This window comes from Botrytis byssoidea (genome assembly GCF_014898295.1).
Source record: "Botrytis byssoidea strain MUCL 94 chromosome Unknown BBYS_002, whole genome shotgun sequence".
Taxonomy (NCBI): domain Eukaryota; kingdom Fungi; phylum Ascomycota; class Leotiomycetes; order Helotiales; family Sclerotiniaceae; genus Botrytis; species Botrytis byssoidea.
Genome location: NW_024065843.1, coordinates 1,235,263 through 1,256,801, shown reverse-complemented (window position 1 = coordinate 1,256,801; position 21,539 = coordinate 1,235,263). Strand labels below are relative to the sequence as shown.

Genomic DNA, 21,539 nt, shown 5'->3' with positions numbered 1-21,539 from the left:
ACTGTGCAGGAATCTAAAATCACCGGTGAAGTTGAGCTTTTCCTGACTCGAATTATCCATCAATCATCATCGTGGATGATGACGCCGACTTGTTCCTGTACCTCTCCAACAGTATTTGTCCCGGATGCTTCATTGTCGTCATCTCCTTTAACACTTGCATCGATCCTAGGCATGAATTTCCCTGCTTGCGCACCGGCAGCACCGCTAGAATAGTCGCCCTTACCACCTTTCTTCTGTCTCTTCTTCTCCCTCTTCTCCCTAGCTTTCCTAGTCTTTTCGGCATCTTTCTCTTCCCTCTCCTTTTTCTCCCTATCCCATCGCTCCGCCTCCTCTTCCTTTTTAACCTCTTCATCCATCCCTTTTAATCTCTCATATTCCCTTCTACGACTCGCTTTGTATACGTGAAACTCCCCCGATCCAGCTCCTGCTGAACTTCCTTGCACATTCTGCACAATTTCAGGAACAGCTCCTGTTATTCTCGCGCCTAAAGCATTTTTATCTGTGAATTTTCCATCTTCAGGTAAGCCGACGGACATCAACTTGTCGATATGAGAGGCGGTTTCTGAACGAGGAGATATCGCACGACGTTTCAGAGGACGCTTGGAACGAGGGTCGGCGGATGTGGGAATGGATTCGGGGATGTTTTCAGACATTGTTGAAAATACTCTGATGAGTATATATTGTAGGCCAAGGCGTCTCGCTCTGGGTGTTTCTGTTGTAGTTTCGGCGCTGATGTTGTACTGAATTGCGGAAAACAGCTCCAATCTTTACTATTTGGTAGCTATTTTTGAGGTTTGACGCATAAGGTTTTGTTTTGTTTAGGACTTTAGGTTCTGCAGCCTTGTCGCCAGCCCCTGACTAATCTGGGCCAGGCCCGCCAAATTTTGAAATGCCATTTATATGTTTCATCACATCAAATTTACTTTACGATAAGACGATAACGAACGATCGTTTAGGAGAGGGGTGGCAACTTGAAACACCTCACACGGTATCCCTTCCTCGGCATTGTTACAGAATCTGATTTAAGCCTCCTTTTTATTGGTCTTACAAATACAAGATATCACTTCATCAGCTTTCGTTCTGCTATCCCTCAAATATTCTTTACTGTTAAAGCATAAAAATTCCTTGGACGGAAGATTATGGTATTCGATTTGCCAATATGGGAAAACCTCGTATGATCATCCTGATTAGACATGCTCAATCAGAGGGAAACAGTATGTTCCCACGATCTTTTCGCTCACGAGGCTGCCAGCCTTACTATCTATTTCTAGCTAACCTATTCAGAGAACCGTGATATTCATCAGACTATACCCGATCACCGAGTAAAGCTCACCCCCGAAGGTTGGACACAAGCTCATGAAGCTGGTTTGCAACTGCGAAACCTCTTACGTCCAGATGATACCCTCCACTTCTTCACTTCTCCCTATCGAAGGACCCGCGAAACTACAGAGGGCATTTTGTCTACCCTTACCTCCGACTCACCGAGCCCTTCTCCGTTTCCAAGGCACTCTATAAAAGTATATGAAGAGCCCCGCCTTCGTGAGCAGGACTTTGGTAATTTTCAGCCATGCAGTGCGGAAATGGAGAGGATGTGGCAAGAAAGAGCAGATTATGGGCACTTCTTCTATAGGATTCCTAATGGAGAGAGTGCGGCGGATGCATATGACAGGGTGAGTGGATTTAATGAGAGTCTATGGAGACAATTTGGGGATGATGATTTCGCAAGCGTTTGCGTTCTAGGTATGTTTTAGTATTCACGTACGTCTTAACATCCCTAACATTATGGGTGACAGTGACTCACGGACTTATGTCTCGCGTTTTCCTGATGAAATGGTATCATTTCTCCGTTGAGTACTTTGAAGACCTTCGAAACGTCAATCACTGCGAGTTCCTTATTATGCGGAAATCGAATGATTCCGGGAAGTATATATTAGAAAATCAACTACGCACATGGTCTCAATTAAGGCAAGAGCGTCTAGCGATTACCGCTGCAACCAAAACACCTTCCTCAACGCCCGAAAGCGGGCAAACCTCTGGAAAGGACAAAGAAAAGGAGAGTAGGCTATTAGGGGCCGGTCGCTCTCCTGCAGGTTCTTCTAGCCCAATACCAACACATAAGAGATGGGGTGGCTGCCCAAATGGCTGCGATCACGGGAAGCATTACTTCAAGAAGGAAAATTCCATGCATGCCATGCAACTGAACGGTCGCCCAATAGCCTCGGCATCCGCTTCATCCACGCATGTAGACACAATCGCAGCCCGTCGACCCGCAGCCCGTCGCTGGCAATCTTCCTCCGACGAAGACGAGGACGATCCAAGGGGCAAATCTGGGCCACCTGAATTAGATGTCCAAAAGAGTCTCGAAGAGACCGTTAGTAGTCCCGACGGAACACCCAGCTTTATTAGCATAGAAGACCGACTAGGTAGTCGCATTCGAAGTCCCAATGATCTACTTGGCATACGCCATGCTGGAAGAGATGGAGGCGGAAGCGCTAGTGGTGCTAATAGTGATGCTGAATTTAGCGCAGAAGAAGATGTTAGGAAAAGGTTAGCGAAGGGGCGAAACGGGAACAACGGGCTGGGAATTTCAGTATTATCGCGAAAATTAACGAGAGAAGAATCGGATGGAATGGGAAAGGGAGTCAAGGCTGATGCTTTAGGAGATCAAAGTGATGATGGGGATGACGATGCTGGAGGACAGAGTGATGAGGGTGGTGAGCCGAGTCCCAAATTACTTGAGATTCAACAAGCTGAAATATTGGACAAAAGTATCAGGGGGAGCGTCTATTAATAAGTCTAAATTGTGAATTTCTTTACAGGGATGGGAAAGAAAATCATAACTTTGAGGTTTTGGATATCGGACGAAAGGGCATACATAATAAGCGTAAAATTTCGCGGTAATCCTACATATCGAATGAACGAATAAACAAGATGAGACGATTAAAGTTCTCGTTTATCTTGGACTGAATAAGATGGGGACGAGGAAAGGGCCGGATTCGAGCTCCAATACCACTACCACTCATTTAGACCCTCGTTCTCATCTTCGTGTCCATGTATTGACCAGATTATTTGTACGCCTACCCAAGAATCATTTTCCCTGCCGTTTTCTCTACTCTATAAAACTAATCAACCTTGTAATACAGCTCAATAAGTCATCTGGGGCCCAACAATCATAATATTCAAGTATTTGATAGCGCACACTTTTTCCTCAAATCTAAATAAATATACACTAAAAGAGCATTTGAACATCAAAACATCGTTTGATTCGAATCGAACCTCCTTTATGATTTATTTCCTTTTTGGCGCTTTTACACTTTTTGACTTTTGTATGTTTTGCGAAAGGTGTGTTTACATACTACATTTAAATCTGAAGATATTCTACTACCAGTATTCGCTTATTGATGTTGAATCTATGATGTCAAGGGGGAATAGCGAAAAGAAGAGGAAAAGTATCATTAAACTTATCTTGAAACTTACCTTGATGCGATTGTTCACTTACTTGAACAAGATTGATAAAATTGGTTTACTTTTGAAGGAAATCACATATGATTGGGTAATTTCAACTGTGAAAGTGTGTGAAACCTCAGGTGAGAGAGTTGGAGAAAAAGTAAGGCGGAAAAGAAGAATCATTATTGTTTCTCGCCGAATCAATTCACACTTGGTTGAGATCTCAAAACATCTTTCTGATCATTCTCAGAGTAAATTATAGTACAGTTGTCTCCAATCAAATCGTATTATACTGTTTGAATAGTTACGTAGAAGCTGGCTGCTATATACTACAAAGAAAGACACCGTATGAAATAACAGTCTCCATCTGGATAATTGTGTCGTGTCGCGTGTCATCATATAATTTCATATCACATTCCATTCCGTTGTCTTCCATTAATATTGCCAGAGCATTCCAAAGAACTAAAGAAAGCTCCCGAAAGTGAAGCTCATCGCACCGGCCTATCTATTGCCAACGGTATTCACATGTATTGAGTATTCCCGCTCTGTTTGCATTAAATCTACCTCCAACACATCCCTTCCACCACTATAAGTTACGTTTTAGAATTCATTCGTTGCATCATTCTTTTCGTTCGGAGTCCTCCAACGGTCACATCCACACTCGAGAATCGTTGGGGATTTGCAATAAAAGGGGTTTGTTAACCGAAACTAAGCTCTGCACAACAATTGTTAGCACAAGCACACTAGATTAGTATGGATCAAGGAGTTATTGCGTAGACATACCGGCATAGACAGGAGCTTGCCAAGCCTTAGCTTTAGGCCTTGCTTTTTCCTCTCCGGCGCCTTTACCTTTTCCCTCGCTACTTTTTCCACTACTAGTTTTCGTATTGATACTGACGCGGTCTCCTTCTCGTCCTCCCATTGACGACAAAGGAATTCCATTATTCACTACCGTCGCTACTCTTTCCACGCCATATATTACACCTCCGTTTCCAAGTGGTAGATTTGCCATCGTGTCACCCGCCACTGAAGCGCACGCTTCTGCCGCGGCTCTCTGGCTTGCCAGGCGCAATTGGTCGAAAGCAAAGTTCCACTGGTCTTCTGTAATCCGAGTTTCGCAGTGTATTTCTCCTTTCTCTGTATTAGTTTCCCCAGAATGATCTCGCAGGCCACAATTTTCAGTTAAAATGGCGTATATCCTCTCTTGAACTTCCGTTGCTGACGGTCTTCCATCTGGCTCGGGCGAGAGCATTCTTTGAGAGATCGCAATAAATTGAGAAACGCCTCTAAATATTTTATCCTCTTTTTTTGTGGCGTCTTTGAGAAGCGTATTCATCCAGCTGTCGACTTGTGCCAAGTTTTTATGGAAGCTGGAATCTGGCATTCCTCCACCACGACCCGGAGTTTTGTTCTTAGATGATCGATGAGAGGCAAAATTCCTCGTGGCTCGCTTCATAAGAAATGTTATGATTTCAACGAAAATAGCCCCTAAAGCAAATATGTCGGCTTTTTGGGGATCATGTCTGCCAGCTCTGCTCTGTATCCTGGCTTGCGTCGGACTTGAGCCTTCTGATTGTGAGCTGGTTGAAGTGGTATAGATTGACGAAGAGTCATTTCCCAAGGACGTTGAAGCAGTTTGAGACATAGACTCACTCGGAATATGAGCTGAACGACTAGAAGCCGGTGGTCGCGACGACACTAACCGGGTATTGGGGAGGCTGGATGTAGAAGCTGCTGTATAATTATGCTGTTCTGGGGCAGAGTAATCGTAGGTCTCTTTATCAAATCCTCCTTTCTCCCCAGTTGAGAGCTGTGTAGGGAAAACACCAGAATCACCTAGAAATATATGATTGTCAAGGTCGAGCATCACATTTGAGGGCTTTATGTTACGATGCGAAAGACCAGTTTTATGGAGAAAGGACAGGGCACCAGCTAGACAGTGAAGCCAGTTTAGAATGAGGATACGGCGATCCTGCTTTGCTAAAATCTTGAAAGATTGAGGTATTATTGTGAGAAAGGATTTGAGCGAGTTGACGTTGGCTGGAGTCAAGAGTAGGTAGCCTTTATCCTGGTGTATATAAGACGCCCACAAGGAAGTAAAATGTGTATGTTCAACCCCTTTCATTGCCTGAATGCCCGAGAGAAATTCCTCATGTAGCATTCGTTCTGGCGAAGTGCCCAAGAGTACTCGTCTGCGTAGGAAGACAGTATCTGGTCTACCAGGTAAATGGACTTTGTCAACACTGTTCGGCAGAAGACTGGTTACTGATCTAGCGGGTCCTTTCTCTACTGGCTCTAGCGGTACTATTTCTACATCATCGTAGTAAACATGTTCGCCTTTAGCAATATATCTAAGCAGGTAGTTGAATTGGCGCTGAAAAAACTTCTTCTCCAATTTTTCGTTCCTATCGTAGGTCAATTGCAGCCTACCAACCTGGTCCATGGGTATTGGTAAATCATCATCGCCCCAAGAATCGTCGATGACTCCAAATATTTGATCTGGCACACCCAATTCCACTAAGATCAGGAATATTCTTTTGGCTTTCTCTTCAATCCATTCCATATACGTGTCATCGGTCAAGCCGTCGCCAAAGCCTAATGGCTCATCTAGACGCTCTTGCTCGTCTGGACGTAATTTTGATGACACAAATTGGCGTGTAACAGTGGATTGGATTCTTTCCTCATCCCACCACATTGTAGGCATATCGTCTAAGATTCCATTCGAAGTCCGGGGGACACCAGCACCGGCGAAGCTAGCATATATCTGAGGGTTTGTACTAGCTTGTTGCTTTCGATTCATAACCATGGAGCTTCTTCTGTACTCCATGGCTGGAGTGTTCAGAAATTTTAACAAGTTGTTATAGATCGAGTACGAAGGTAGAATTGTTGCGATTGGCAGATAACAAGCTAGTGATAACAAGCTGGATGTAATCTATTGGCAACAGTGCGAAAGCGGGAAAGAGGATCAGATGGTGAGGGGCGAAAACATGAGAGAATCCCAGCCAAAAGGCATATATTCCACTTTTGATTGATCGCGTGGGTGAGACAGAAAGTCCTGGAGAATATTTAGTGGGTTTCAGTGCATTGGATGCAATCCTCAATTGCATGAACTGCTTGATAGTGCAAGGGATTGAATTTATCGAAACGAGTAAGCAATACGTTTATCGCTATCCTTGCAATCTTGCCCGGGTGCTAAGGCATAGCGTGGTGACGAGGCTCCTTATCAAAGTTTCTTTGACAGCAAATATTGAGTGAGACAAGCCTTGTTTGTGTATAGTATTACCAAGGTGATCTAAGGTCTTGGTATATATCTGCACTGTGCAGTATCGCTGTAGTTGAATTGTTTTTGGTTACTGAAGTCGTAAATAGACCCGGGGTTTGCAGCTTGTCTAGACGGAAACAATGTTGTATTTAGCGATACAATGGATGAGCGTTGCGAAGCATGAATCATCTAAACGGTAAGAACGAATTCCAGGTATTTGCGTTGATATGACAGATCATGTTTGTGTATGACTTGAAATCGAGCTGTACCATCTCCCTGGCGGGGTTGAAGAAATACAAGACTCAAAAAGCTCACTGATGAGAAGAACTCGTTATTGAGATCAGTTTTGCCACGAGGCGTTTCTGCGGTTATCTACAGGACAACATCAATGCCATGCTGCTAGAGGATGTCTCATTGCATGCGAAGTATATGATTGGCAGTATCCAAACAATCCTCCGTTTGATTTCGCAAAATGAGCCTTCGTGTACCATTTCCTATTCAAACTACTGAAAGATCCTTCGAGAGGGTCTGGAAGTATCTCTGGTTTGGTGTGCTTTCGGGTAGGTGTCTCGTGTTTGATTCATTCAAACAACTTTGGAAGACTTCTGCTTCAAATTTGTGTAAATGGTCCCGAGGTCACGATAAGCTTTGACGGTGCCTACAGAGTAAATGTACTTGGATACGTGGGGGTCACAGAACATGTGGGTGGTCGATCATGAGTTTCGCAGGGGGCTCGCAGCAACGAGTCATCTTGCAAGGCTGAGTTGTAGATCCTTTTCTTGAAATTCGTTGCTGCAATAGATAAAAGGATAGGCAATTCTGATTCCAAAGCGTAGAGTGTCAAGCTCCTCCCTACAATCCATTCTCTGTTGGCACAAAGACTGATCAAGATGGGCCAAAATATTTGTGGTACTGTTCCACGTACCGAACCGAGGCCCTATCTCCGGGTATTCAAGTGCCACCTCATGAAGGATACGTTGATTGAGCTTCCCGATAGGCTGAAATAACCAGTCGAGAAGAAGCCGGCATCATCATGATAATCAAAGCCACATCGATTGAGACCAGCTTTGCGAGGCGGCTCATTATGTCGATACGGGGATATTGTCAGTCAGGTATCAAAAGATAAAGGTAGTTAATCCGAAAACATAGTCTCCACTCGGAACCAGACCGGGTTGCAGTCATACAGCAGTGAAAGAACGGTCGGATATGTACCACAGGAGGTTGATATAAGATATGTGATCAGCCGTAGATAAGTTGTAATTTAGAGAAGCTGAACCATAGCAAAGACCTGAGATTAATTTCCCGTTAGAACCGAATGATATTCTGCGACCCCCCGTTACGATATTGGTGTGCATCACACTCGCAATCTGGATGAGTGATCGGAGCAGGAAAGGCATTGAATGTCATTCGAGTTTTGATATTCCATCCCCGCATTGTTTTCATTCCATTCACAGAGAATCATTGAAAATCATTGTACGACAGGTGAGAAGTATATCTGATGTAGAAAGTTTCCCTATTCCAACGCGTGGAAAAGTTGAATACACTTTTGCTACTCGTTTGGAAAATCAACACTGGGTTTCACTCCCTCTTGCCTAACACAGGCGACACGTGATACAATACACTAGGCCTTCCCATTTCATGTAACCAATATATATACCTGCTATATTCAATTCAAGTGCATGGAAGTTAATGGTCAATTTATCAATCTGGAGCGATTTTCATATATTTCCCATCTATGGTTGATAATTCTGTATTATGTATCAAAATATGTCCCAGTCTAACGCCCTACCATTCGAGGTTCATTATCCTCACTCTCCAGAGTTATGAATGAGGCTTCCAAAACGCAAAATTACAGACCGTGGGTATCGAATTCCATCCAATATTATCGTGTGTCCAAATTTACCTGTTCCATAACGCCAATGCTAAAATACCAATATTCGCTGGCTTCCGCCAAGGAATGTAACCCGTGCTTCAGCATTTCCCTCTACCCATTACACTATGATCTGGCCGTCATTCAACGGATATAGATCCTGTGATGCAACCAGAGCCTAATCTTATTGCACCAAGTTTCCTTGGAAAGTATCAAATGTTTGAATCTGAGCCTTCAAACCATCGTTGATAAGATCTAAGCAAAGTCGAGATGCTGTGCTTGTGTGAGCGTGTATATTGAAGGTTCATTAGAGTTGAAGATTGTACTGACGTCTAGGAACTTCCTCAAGCAGCCAACCGTTTTCCAAAGCTTCTACAGCAGCTTCCAATCTTGCCGATTGATAACAGTGATACTCCTTCTGCAATGCCAACATCCTTTCCCAGCATTCTGCATCTGACTCTTTTGGACTGGCCAAAACCCGTGACCTCAAAATATCCGGAAGTCCGCTGGAGTTTTGGGCGAGTGGTGAAGAGCTTTGATTGTCTGTTCCAGGAGTCGAAGGTGTGCTACGGAGTTCTCTTTCGAAGCTTCCTTCCCGTGAAGATTGTGTCGAAGACATGATTGGACAATATCGAAGCCACGTGATCGTGATCGTGCGTGTGCGTATATTTAGGAGCGTTGGGATTTTGTTGCGAGATACTGTATTGGTTTTCGGGGAAGCCAGAAGCATACTCCAATGGTGGAATTGAAAGAAAAAAAGTATTGCGTCAAGCACAAAAAGCAAAAGCCATACGGTTCAGCACGGCTGGCACTTACCTTTATATGCCAGAGAATTTTTGATTGAGTATCCACTCCCGAATGTCCCGAGCTTTTTATGGCATATTGATGACCACTGCCTCAATCATTCTTTCATTTCATTGCATGAATAGCATAGCATAGCAAATGCCGGAGTATGATTTGGAGCTTAATTGTTCTGCTAACCAATGATCACCAGGCGCACCAGCCAGATGCGTATGACAGCAGATGCGGATAAGCATATGAAATGACTCAGGTTATTGCAGGCCATCTACGACTAGAATTGAGGGAGGGCTGTCGCGGGAGGGCTGTTGGGGATTGTCAGCGGTTAGCATGTAGGTAGCATTGTCGCACTGAAAGGAGTAAGTCGGCTCAACGGTCCACTCTATCAAGTTGGCCGTAACAACAAGTAGTGTTCAGGGAGTGACCAAGAAGACATTATTAAGATTTCGAATTTGAATGGCGTGTTTGAGCTTTGAAGACGACGGGATCCAAGGATGCAAGACGGTTTGTATGTATGCATGCTTTTCGGCAAATGAGATTTTTAAGTGGGGGGAAACCATCCAGCCATCAGTCAAAGGTACGATTTTTCTCATGACACTCTCACGAACAAGCTTTTTGAGTTTTTAATATCCACAAAAGGTTAAAAGTGGTCACGATTAAATGAATGGCCATGTCGATGACCTCGGTTTTGTAGAAGTTTTCTATGTAACTGACTAATGATACCATACGACATATCGTACAGCTAACCACGATTTCACGGATTACAAGTATGATTTTGTGCCCATAAGAATTTGGAATCACAATGACTTATGACAGCGACGAGAACTCCGGCGCCATGTTCGCTCATCAAAATTCAATATGTTTCGTGAACTCCAACTCCCCGATACCGAGAACACTCATCCATTTGCATATATACGGTACAGCACGAGGATACATGCAACACTCGGCGTACATATCACGCCACACGGCAGGTGTTCGTAGATCCGCTAACAGGCATGCAGTGAATGCAGCACACCAATTTTTTCTTTCTCAAAAATTGAAAAGAGTGCTGCTGCTGTCACTTCCCGAAGAACTCCCAGTCCACGCAAACAATCTGTTAGGTCTCGAATCATTGTTGTTGCCAGGGAATCGATGTGTTGGTTTCACAATGCTATATAGGATGTATCTATCCGTCCAGTCAAAACCTTCGCCTGAGACTTTGTGTACAATGGATATCCCTGGCGCCTGGTTATTAAAAAATCGATTCCCTTTTACACTAATGATGAACAGCGAATTATGAGGTCAGCGAATTCTGACCTCATAATTGATCGCGCATTTTGAAGTTTTTTCCGTATGGATCGATGTTTTTGCCACAGCAAGATTTGATAATATTGCATGAGAAACTCCTGAGATGAGATTCTCAAATGAAGGACTTCATTATCTCCTCCTATTTGACTCGGTCGGTCAAAGCTGATACTGACTTCGGACCTAGTGGCTGCTGAGTTTTCTATTCCGCGTGATTAACTGGTTCCTGGTGGATTAGCAAAAACAAAACTTAAATGGATTTGCCCCCGGCCTAACAGACGGGATCTACTGATTATGTTCCGGACAAGTCATGGCCGCCGGAGCAATCATCGGGTGTGTTACAGTGAATCGTCGTTTCAGCGAAGTTTTGGTCCCTGATCAACAAGCACTCTGAACAAAATATTTGCCAAAAGGAGTAGGAAATTCAAAAGATAAATCTAATTCCGGTACGGGGAATTGAACCCCGGTCTCCCGCGACCTACTTGAAACTTGAAGGCTTTCATTGAGAGGCGGAAATGCTAGCCACTACACCATGCCGGATTATCTGCTGTATTTGATGAAGGAGTGGTATTTGTGCTAGTTAATGTACTCCACGTTTGTCGATCAAAGGAAACTTGCAGAGACTTAAGCGAATATCACGTGAGTATCAGTTACGAGGTGTGGGGTGAATTCAGTGTTTACGATGTGGTTCTTTAATATTGATGTTTTATTCTAATAGGAAAAAGAGAGGCACAAGTGAAATCGTATTGTAAAGGGACAATACTATATCGATGTTCTTGTACCTGGTATTTCCACAGCTTAATGACTGAAATCGAAATCCATCTCTACGTACTTTTCTTCCTCTCTTAGCTTCTCTCTCATCCCTCCCAATGGAAATCCAAAAGCTCGAAAATCTGGTATCATTTAAGGCTTAGCTGCCTTGATCAATCGATATAAATCACAAGATGATCATTATCTTATACATCTATTGATCAACTCGATGATTTTTTCAGGGGTTTGCTAGGCAAATATCGTCCGAGTTTATGCCTCTACTCGCTCCTGTATTTGGTTAATTGTTGTTGTATTGACATTAGAGGGAGCGAGTTCCTTAGTCCTCATACCCGAAATTGGTTTCCTAGAATACTGCCTGTTTTCCGATATCGTTGAAGTCGCCTCTGGTTTGACTACTCACGTTGATTTTTCAAACTTTTAGTTTAATGATGTCGAGGTTTTGCTATAATGTTATCCTAGAGTTCTAGATAATCAAGGGTATATATTTTCGTTGATTCAAGTTAGAAATAATTTACATCTTTGAGAGAAAGAGCTGCTAGAAGTCGATACTTTCTCGTCTATCGATGTTGGTTCTCAAATTGGTGAACTCGAAGAAGGAGAACGATTACGCCTTACGTACTCATTCTTATATTTGGATTTATGCATTCCATATTTATCTAATGGTATCAAATCGCCACGCCATCCCCGTTATGCTTCTCCCATTTATCCCTCTCTGAGTCAGTGCCGATGAAGTTGAAAGACAGTAAAAATACAATCTCCGGTCTTCTCATCGTATAGTTCATAGGAATCCCAACCTAATATCTATACCAGATATACTGCCTGCTTCGTCCAGCCTAATCTCAGTATCCAAAAAAGACCTACCCTCAATGAACCTGACTCACTCACACCGTTCTTTCTTTCACCGTCAAACCTAGATAAAGCCTTATGATACGACAAGCTGACCCGACATAGAGGCTCAGAGCATAAGGACGGCTGGACACCCGATTCCACGGGTGAAAGAACAAGCAGAGTGAGAATTGAAAAGTTTTTCCATGCTGATGGGCCGACCAACTTCAACTTCACATTATGTATCTTATGACTACCCCTCAAGAGTGAGTATTTGACCGCATTTTCAACAGAGATCCACCGCTTTCAAGAACAAAATCATTTCTGAGAATTGGGAAGCACAAGCATATATTATCAGTAAACAAGAAAACGAATGCCGGGATCACTCCACTCAAGAAAGCAAGCCAGATGTTGTCTAGAGGGATACGATGTATACTAATGGACAGAAACGCTTGCCCACGTCGAATTTGACGAACTCCAAACAAATAGGCGGAATTTTCATGTCAACTTTCCAAGATGGGCACTTTCACTGTATCCTCGCTCCCTTAGGACGGTCTCGACAGGTTTAACAAGAGGGAACTTTTTTTAAACAATGATAACAAATTACAAAGTCCCCATTCTTTAGGAAAAACGGGAATCAAGACTAATTTCATGTTGAAAAGTTGACGACAGCAAGGTCAAGATAGAAATCTTAGAAAGAGTCAAGTTTAGCGAACGAGAAAACAATGACCAATGTTAAACTATTATAAACATTTAGAAGCAAGGCTGAGTTTTCATGATTTTGATTCAAATTTGCTGAAAACTATTTACATGAAGAGGAGATTTATCCAATGAAGTAAATGTTAACCCTCGTCTCCAGCCCATATCACAAAAAATCCGTCCTCTAAAAGTAGCTATCTAAAGACATCGTCCTAATATGCGGATGTAAAATTACATGAAGACGGCCTTCATGGACATCCCATACTTATGAGTTTGAAATTTAACCTCTTGAAAGATCATAAAGTGACTCCTCATCAATACTGCATATCCAAACCCTATGTTGCCCAATTGATCCACTCCTATGTATGCGTGAATATGAATTGATTATCCAATGCATATAGATGCAAAAAACGCCATCGCCTCCGAGCCCAAACTATATGTAAACCATCGCTCTCATGTATTCGTTCATTATTCAAATCCCATTCAAAGGATCATAACTTGGGACGGATAATGCAATCAAAAAGTGTTTACCACCAATTCCCCACACCGCCCAAGGTATTTGCATCTGGTCCTTGTTGGCCTGTTTGACTTTGGAAATCCCTCGCCAAATCATCCCAGCCAGCCCAGCCAGGATCGCCATCAATGGCATTCATGTCAAGATCTAATAAGGCATTGTCATCCATCAACCAAGATATTTGAGTCTGGCCTTGTAATTGTTGTTGCTGTTGCTGCATTTGAAGTTGAAGTTGTATCTGCTCGGGCGCTAGCATACCCATTGATGCTACATGTGGAGAAACTGCCATGCCAAAATCATTATTGAATTCCTGCTGTTGCTCCCTATAATGTGAAGTTGGTTTCGCTTCCAATACCGGTCCGTTGGTAGCATCATGCATTGACCTTTGAGCTCTGCGCATGGCGACAGGACAATCGTGAGGGGCTCCTTCCCAATGATCATGATCTTCCTCGTTTTCTTCTTCCATCGAGCTCATATTTTCTTCTCGCTTTCTCCGAGCTCTTGCCATGAGTTTTCGCATGGGTTGCCAAAACATACCGCGTTTGCTGCTACCGACAGCAGAACTCCAATCTTCAAACGCACTGTCAATAGCTTGCCAAGCTCGCTCCACGAGTGGAGAATTTTTGCGAACAGAGAGTTCGCCAAGAATAAAAGCAATAGCGTGCCATTGCACCTGTAGGTATGGCGGTCAGTAGTGTTAAGTACCACGAAGTCTAACATATACATACATAAGTGCGGAATAACCAGCCCCATTTCTTGGTAGAAGCTTCTGTCTCCAAGATTCTTGAATACTCGATAATTTCGATAGATGACTTGAGAAGACGGTCCTTCGTGTGTGGAGATAAACATTGAGGCCTACCAGGTTGGATCAATGGATGGTAAATTATCAACGACATCTTTGCAAATATGAGACGTGCCACTGTACCCGCTACCCACTACCGTTTCAAACATTAGTAAATAAGCAATGCAATGAGAATATGCGGGTGTACGCGAGGTATGCATTGCATTTTCTTTGTAGATTTGAATAACCAAGATAAAGCACGAATAAAAGCTTTTGCTTACATAGAGAGGGCCTGCATTCTCACAATATTTGAGATATTTTTCTTCCATTCGAGCCGCAGTCTCTTTGATCAATTCTTCCTTCTCTTCGAGCGTAAGGTTTGTTGGATTTCCTATGGGACAAGGACCACGACCTGGTGGAGTGTATTGGAGGCGTTTTGATAAAGCACATATCTCAAACCTTACAAGAACGAATGTCATATCCGAAACTCCTTCTCGGGGTTGTGGTGGTTCCTTTGCGTCTGGATCTAGATCTTCATCGTTTATCGAAAGTGGGAATTTGGTATCAAATATATGATCAAGTATAGAAGGGTCAGATCCATGGTCCTCGGACGCCCTCACGTCCAGGACACAGATTTGCCACCAAAGCCGTCTCCTCATTTCCGTATTATATGGGGATAACCCAAACTTCTCCCCGTCACGATGCAACCCTGAACTTGTTAGATATTTAGCTTGAGAATCACTTATACAAGAACTCACCAAGCGATTGGCCAATTCTCATAACAAGTCCAGTTAAGGACCATACAAATCGAGTATCGTCATGTCTACGAACACAAGTCAAGAATAACACGAATGCTTGAACAGTCATAATTTCGTTCGTATTAAGGAAGCCTGCCCTGGCAAGAGCTTGCTCGGTACCAAATCGGTACTTTCTTAGTAAGGCATCTTTCTCGACTCCAAAGTTGGTAGCAACCTTAAAAAAGTCAGTCATAGCTTCATAGAATTAGAGCATGTAGGAATGAATTAGAAATACAAACCTCTTCATCTGACATAGAAGTGATCGTTGCAAAATAGATAGAGAACATCAAGGCTTCTGTGCTCTTGCTTATAGTGTCTAGATTGTGCTGAACTTCTTTGATGATTTTCCCTGTCGTAGGCACATGGAGAAGCTTGACCAATGGCATCACATTCTCTAGAAATGTTGACCAGTAGAAAGGTATTTGAGAAGGTAAAGGATGTAAAGCCTTCATATTGACGTCGGCAGAGCTATAACCCATCACAAAACTCTGATGATCTGGTTGGGTGGCGGAAGATGGGGCTGGGATTGGGGAATCTCCATCGGTATCCTCCTCATCCTCATCGAACATGGCCCGAAGCTCTGCTATCTCTTGCGATAATTCTGCCCAGAAAGGATTCGATACATATTGACTCTTTCCGGAATCTAATACCAGGCGTCCTATTCCTTCTTCCATGGTAAATGCAGATTTCGGAGCTGCAAGTCCCATATTGAAAGATCTCGTAGCCCATTGTCGTTTTGTGCCCTTTTCTTCGTCCCTTCCATTCAGCCCATTCGTTATAGTTTTCGCAGTTCCACCAGGAGACTCGCTGCTCGATTCAACATTGTTGTGCGGGGAGGAATGGCTGCTTGATGGGGAAGCCTTCGGATTTTCCGCATCCACTTGTCCGCTGAGTTCTTCCACCACTCCTTCCAGTCTTCTTAGTCTCTTTAGAAGTTCCGCTTCTCGATCACTAATAGGCTTTCCTCCGGCCCTGGGGCGTCTAGGCGCTCTACCCGGTGCTGGGAATACGCATGGTGACTGCGCCTTGGTACAATTCGAGCAAGGCACCTTTTTGTCGCATTTGACCTTTCGTCTGCGACATGTAACACATGACCGCGCATTCAGTCCAGTAGGAGCTGCAGTAGGAGCCGACGTTGATGTCCGCCGAACATCATCGGGGTTGCTAGGTGGGACAGTAGGGGGAATCGATAACGCTGAGGGGTACGTAGAATTTGGTGGGTTAGCTATTGCCTGCTGGTTTTGATAGTCTCCGAACATGACTCTTTTGTAAGCGATCACTAATAAAGCACTTTCATCTAATAGACACAAGCTACAGAATTTTAGAAAGTGCTTGGTCCGAAGAGATTAAAAGTGTGGATAGAATTATATGGAAATATTACCAATCGTATGTATGTTGATGTACAAAGACTGTGCGGCCGACCCTGAAGATGTCATTATTTAGGGGTGTTCGCTTTGATGCTGTCAGGCTTGACCGTTTATTTTGCAAGAATCATTAGTGGTAGTGATCATGAATGTTAATTGAATCTAGTTATCTCTTCGACTTCAATTCCTTCTCCCTTGAAGCAATGTTAATAAGGAATATTGTGTAAGTTAAGCTTAACAAGTGAATATCAGATTGGTTTTTTTATTGCTATTGCCAACTCAAAGGATTACCTAGGTACCAAGGTAGATATCATGCTTATTACTCTATCCTATATTTTCTGAAGTCGTTCGGAGATGTGTAGTCTGATAGAACAACGTCGAAGGTTTATTCACGACTAACTTTGACTTTAACAATTAGGGACAAGTGTCAAACCCCCTTAAACTTTATAATACATGATTTCTAACATGTATCCAACGATAATGTATATGGCGTTCTCTTCAGGAAATCCGGTGTAAAAGAGACGACAATATATCACTGAGAAGTCTCGTATTTTATTTGAAGATGACCAAGCAAGAGTTCACAAGCTTACAAGCTGTAGTTGGACGGTAGTTCAAAAATAATGTACAGGTCATACATTGTTCTGCTTCTAGCCTCCGTTGTTTATAAGTGCTTGGCTGTCATGAAAGGGGAGGGGTTTTGAGCGCCTTTTCATACACGGGACCTTTTTTCGCCCGCTATTGAAATTCGATGGCTTGGAGAGATGGTTTATCTGAGTTGTTCGGCTACAGGGACTTCATATACTCCAAAACACCCCACAGTTATAAGCAAATAGGACAGATGGCCGAGTGGTTATGGCGTGTGACTCAAGCTCAACAGCTTAGTTGATTTAATCAATTAGCATTCTCATGGGCTTAGCCCGCGGGGGTTCGAATCCCCCTCTGTTCACCAGTTTTTTTGCATTTTTGTTTGTTGAATGAAAGACAGGACAGTTAGTTGCTGGGGTGCATGGGCGCGGGGCTGGTAAGCCGACTTTTTTCTTTTAAACATGCATGCACGAGGGCTTGAGCAAATGGAACGCGACTAAGAAAAGAGAGGGGAAAATGACACAAGTGCGTTACTCGTTGCTCACTCTGAACTCGTGTTAGTGATATTTATTGAAAGTAGCGGAATCTTGTCTATTTTGGCTGAAATTACAAGTACCGAGAGGGAAAAGGGGCATCTCAGCCGTACTCTTTTAATAGCACGTGTTGTCTGCAAATAGTAAGATGTACTTTGATCCTAATTACTTTTGTTTTACTTGAAAAAGTATCTTCATTTTATGAAATACATACATGAAACCTCAATTCTTATGTCTTTTCCGAGAAAGCCGGTCGAGAGACTTACTCGGCACAAAGGAAAGAGGAAAGAGAAAAGCTATTTTTCTTGACCTCGTATTCTGTACTATCATACCTAATTCAAAGGAGTAACTTTCAATGCCAATGCCCAATTCTAGCCCTTCTAGAATTCAACAGTCCATACATTCCAACTCATTCACTTCCCCTCGATCTTCCATGCGATCTCTATAAATCTTCTCAATCTCCCCACATGGTCCAGTTACGCGTGTTAATTGTGGATACAGCGTGGAGACAAGAATCAGTACCGAGCTTGCACAGCCCTATACATTATGCTCACCCCAGACAATGATATCCCTGCGAATGATGCCCTGATTTTCGAGATTCCAATCATGTCGAAACACCAAATTCGATCAGCAATAAACAAGAAGATCAATGCCATGTCTAGATTCCCGTTTTCTCGCGATGTTGTCGCACCAGTTGCTCATAGTTTCCATCCCATCTCATGCACACAGTCAAACGGTTCTAATATAAGAACAAACCAATAAATCAAATCATATATCTAATACCAACTACTGCTCCTCGAAACTCGAAACAATTTTTGAATATTTCTTTTCCTCCATTACCTAAAATCTCCAAAAGTACTCTCTCAAATATCATAAAAATCATGAATTTCCCTCCAAAGCACAACCCCTATCTCGATCCTACCAATAAACAACACCGCGATTATACCCGTCTAGACGTATCTCACTCTCCAGACAACGTCCCAGACACCCCTTTCAACTCACCCACCGCAATGTCACTCTCAAACTCTGAATCCTCAAGTCCAAATTTCAATCCCTTTTCTCTAAACCAACTCATCATGAACGGAAATGAAACATCCTTATCGTCAGCACTACACCAATCACGAAACTTCACACCCACATCCGCACCATCAGATTGGCGTCCCGAATCGCGGGATCGTGCTGGCTCAACCGGCTCAGAAAGATCGGATATGATTAGCAACAGTAGACAATGCCACTGTGGAAGTGGAGGAATGCAAAAAAGACGCGGTGGTGAAGAATCCGGTCCTCGGTTTGGAAGTTATAGCGACAGTCGTTGTGAGCAGTGCATCTTAGGAGACGAAGATGTGGAGAGGGGAAGATGTAGGACGAGGACGAATTCGAGCAGCTCAAGGGATAAGGCGAGTTGTTCCAGGGAAAGGAAAAGAAGAATGGATCTTTAATTTATGTGTGGTTGGAGGGATATCAAGAGGACAGTCTTGGAAAGATTATACCAACCAATAGTTTATTTGGCTTTCATATATGTTTCCGGCGTTTCTTGACATCCAATGCACGTTTGGATCTTCGCAATTGAACTCAACACGGAGTTCGAATCCTCGAAATAAGGTTGAGGAGGATTCTTGCCAATTAGGTCAAAATTTTACTTTACATTTGAAGACGTGTTTACATTCCTCTACCGTCCCTTGAACGTTGATGAATCAGACTTAATCCTATATTTCAGACAATTTCAAATTAAGAACTCACTCTGCACAATCTAGACACTTGGTCGTTATTTGTGAACGTGCCTTGAGAATTACGTCTGTTGGGTGTTAATGGCGCTTCATGGCAATCATATCAAGTACACATTGGTAAAGAACTCTTCTCCATTTCGGTATTTGGCACAAATCAGGTAATTATACATTTAACGATTAACTTGAGCTATTTCTATGGACGCATCAACCTTAGACGGTCAACCTTAAGAATATACTATCCCATTCCAGATTCGGAACCAATAATACTGACGTGCATCATTTGTCTTTATCAATGATTTCTCTAGACGTCCAAATCGCCTGCCAAAATACGTGCCAGGGTCGTGTGTGAATCGACTACGTACCGCAATTCATGTGTGGAATAGATGGCTCGCGGTCTCGGCCCTGCTGCCCTGATATCTACCAGCAAGATACCATCCGGTGTCATAATTTTACCGTGATATCCAGCATTCCTTATATAAACCATGTCATTTGCCTTGCACGACATGTGTGCCATCACTATTCGCAACAGTTGATCGTTTCCGTCCTCAGAAACTTGTCCTGTGACTTCGAAAACATCCCCGTGATCCATCACACCAGAAGATCGAAAGATGCCATATATATAAAACGGAATTTTCAAAGGGACATGGACTTGTTTCCGTTCCTTTGTTTCTACCGAGAAATAGAAATGGCCTCTGTAAATATTACCAATGTGTTTGCCTCTGGCCCTACACAAAAATATTGCTTTTTTTCCGGTAGAGCAAATTTGGTTTAACAGAGGTTGAATCCCAATACGATCTGCGATCTCGGATACTTTTTTGTTATATATTGACATTAGGTCTTCACGAATACTGCAAATTCGATGCAAGTCGCAGCCCAGGTTTTGAAGAAGCTGGGTGAGTCGATTCTCGAGACGATACTCAAAGGTTCTCTGGGCCATCGAAGAGTCTTGTTTTTGCGAATCAATTAAAGTCGAATATTCTACTTTAATGTTAAAAGTAGAAAGTGCGGGCCACATTCGGCCGATGGCCATATGTACGTCATCGAGAGCTTCCAGAATGAGAGCTGAGACGCCACGTTCCAGGTCTTCGTTCCAACGAATAAGGAAGTAGCTGCGTGAAAGAAGACGATCTCGAAAAGCAGATACCAAATCTCTTTTTCTGTCATTTTCTGTAGTTTCGATACTGACTAAGTGCGATTTAGACAACCGGGGTGTGTCTTGACCCGGCAGATCATTGTGGGAGGAATCCTGGGCTCCAAATGCGTTTGGCACAATATCTTGTTGAGGGGTTTCGACTTCAGACATGGCCGACATCTCAAAGTTTTGCATTGAGCCTGAGGAAAAACCCGTGGGCATTTGTGGATGACTTTGTACTGAGGACTGAGATTGAGTCTCGAAGGAAGTCATGACATCAAGACCAATGGAACCTTGCAATTGAGACAATGGCTGCGATTGGGGTATCAGTTGGAATTGAGATGACTGGACTAGAGGCAATGAAAATAGGGGGGGCTCTGACGATGGTTGTGGCGTTAGATATTGAGACGGGACTTCTTGCTGGACCAATGTTTGCGGCTGATACAGCTGTCGATGTTCAAGAGAATTATGTTGACTAAAAATGTCCAGCCCTTCCTCAAATGGTTGCTGTTGTCGACAATATTCTAGCAATTGAGGCTGGAATGGTCGTTGAGATGGGGGATCTGAGTGACTATTTTGAGAAGGCGGATTATTTGGCGGTATGTAGGCTGGTGGAAAGCCTGTGTAGTTGTCTTGAGTAATGCCATGTTCGTCGTAAGAGTTACTGTTTTGATCGTGCATTATTGCGAGTTGCAAATACAAAAAGTGGTAAGCAAAGAAGTAGCTAAATGTATATGGATTGGATAAGCACTGAGGATGTCTAGAAAAACCAGAAGTGTTTATATTGACTAGACTCGTTTTGTAGAATTGGTGGGAGCTGTTTTAGAGCAATTCCTCTAAAATACGAAATCGGAAGGCACATTTGGACGCCTACCTGATAGTTGCCCTTTCTCTTTTTTGGGTTTGAAGTTGAGAGTTATACACAACTACCCTCTCTATATCCTGGATCAATGCCTGAAAATTCTCGATACTTGACATGGGTATGGAAAAGAAGCGAACCAAATGCTTTCATGATTTAGAACGCAACGAGGCTGAATGACAAATTACATGAAATCAAATTACAGCTGCGCATTTTGAAAGAGAAATCACAACAAGCACAGAGATCACATAGCCTAAGGGGTGTCACGAACAACTGGTAGATTGAAATCGA

The 21,539-nt window shown here is 43.1% G+C and overlaps 8 protein-coding genes across 8 annotated transcripts; 3 read left to right on the top strand and 5 right to left on the bottom strand.

Annotated features, from left to right (window-relative positions):
* Positions 1 to 59: 59 nt before the first annotated feature.
* On the bottom strand, positions 60 to 653 carry EAE97_001153 (uncharacterized protein; the record flags this gene model as incomplete). The annotated part of the gene is made up of 1 exon (XM_038871663.1): positions 60 to 653. The coding sequence occupies one exon, from the start codon at positions 651 to 653 to the stop codon at positions 60 to 62; it is 594 nt and encodes a 197-aa protein (XP_038737564.1).
* A 506-nt stretch (positions 654 to 1,159) lies between these two features.
* EAE97_001152 (uncharacterized protein) lies at positions 1,160 to 2,791 on the top strand (the record flags this gene model as incomplete). Its single annotated transcript, XM_038871662.1, has 3 exons — positions 1,160 to 1,214; positions 1,285 to 1,740; positions 1,794 to 2,791. 3 exons carry the CDS (start codon positions 1,160 to 1,162, stop codon positions 2,789 to 2,791), a joined length of 1,509 nt encoding a protein of 502 aa, XP_038737563.1.
* A 1,354-nt stretch (positions 2,792 to 4,145) lies between these two features.
* Positions 4,146 to 6,274, bottom strand: EAE97_001151 (uncharacterized protein; the record flags this gene model as incomplete). The annotated part of the gene is made up of 2 exons (XM_038871661.1): positions 4,146 to 4,162; positions 4,231 to 6,274. 2 exons carry the CDS (start codon positions 6,272 to 6,274, stop codon positions 4,146 to 4,148), a joined length of 2,061 nt encoding a protein of 686 aa, XP_038737562.1.
* Positions 6,275 to 8,403: 2,129 nt separating this feature from the next.
* EAE97_001150 (uncharacterized protein) lies at positions 8,404 to 9,309 on the bottom strand (the record flags this gene model as incomplete). The annotated part of the gene is made up of 2 exons (XM_038871660.1): positions 8,404 to 8,852; positions 8,910 to 9,309. 2 exons carry the CDS (start codon positions 9,307 to 9,309, stop codon positions 8,764 to 8,766), a joined length of 489 nt encoding a protein of 162 aa, XP_038737561.1. The 3' UTR covers positions 8,404 to 8,763.
* Positions 9,310 to 13,483: 4,174 nt separating this feature from the next.
* EAE97_001149 (uncharacterized protein) lies at positions 13,484 to 16,307 on the bottom strand (the record flags this gene model as incomplete). The annotated part of the gene is made up of 5 exons (XM_038871659.1): positions 13,484 to 14,143; positions 14,199 to 14,405; positions 14,533 to 14,960; positions 15,010 to 15,223; positions 15,288 to 16,307. The coding sequence occupies 5 exons, from the start codon at positions 16,305 to 16,307 to the stop codon at positions 13,484 to 13,486; spliced, it is 2,529 nt and encodes an 842-aa protein (XP_038737560.1).
* A 1,769-nt stretch (positions 16,308 to 18,076) lies between these two features.
* Positions 18,077 to 18,292, top strand: EAE97_001148 (uncharacterized protein; the record flags this gene model as incomplete). The annotated part of the gene is made up of 1 exon (XM_038871658.1): positions 18,077 to 18,292. The coding sequence occupies one exon, from the start codon at positions 18,077 to 18,079 to the stop codon at positions 18,290 to 18,292; it is 216 nt and encodes a 71-aa protein (XP_038737559.1).
* Positions 18,293 to 18,411: 119 nt separating this feature from the next.
* EAE97_001147 (uncharacterized protein) lies at positions 18,412 to 18,969 on the top strand (the record flags this gene model as incomplete). The annotated part of the gene is made up of 1 exon (XM_038871657.1): positions 18,412 to 18,969. One exon carries the CDS (start codon positions 18,412 to 18,414, stop codon positions 18,967 to 18,969), a length of 558 nt encoding a protein of 185 aa, XP_038737558.1.
* Positions 18,970 to 19,558: 589 nt separating this feature from the next.
* Positions 19,559 to 21,070, bottom strand: EAE97_001146 (uncharacterized protein; the record flags this gene model as incomplete). The annotated part of the gene is made up of 1 exon (XM_038871656.1): positions 19,559 to 21,070. One exon carries the CDS (start codon positions 21,068 to 21,070, stop codon positions 19,559 to 19,561), a length of 1,512 nt encoding a protein of 503 aa, XP_038737557.1.
* Between the last annotated feature and the right edge of the window lie 469 nt (positions 21,071 to 21,539).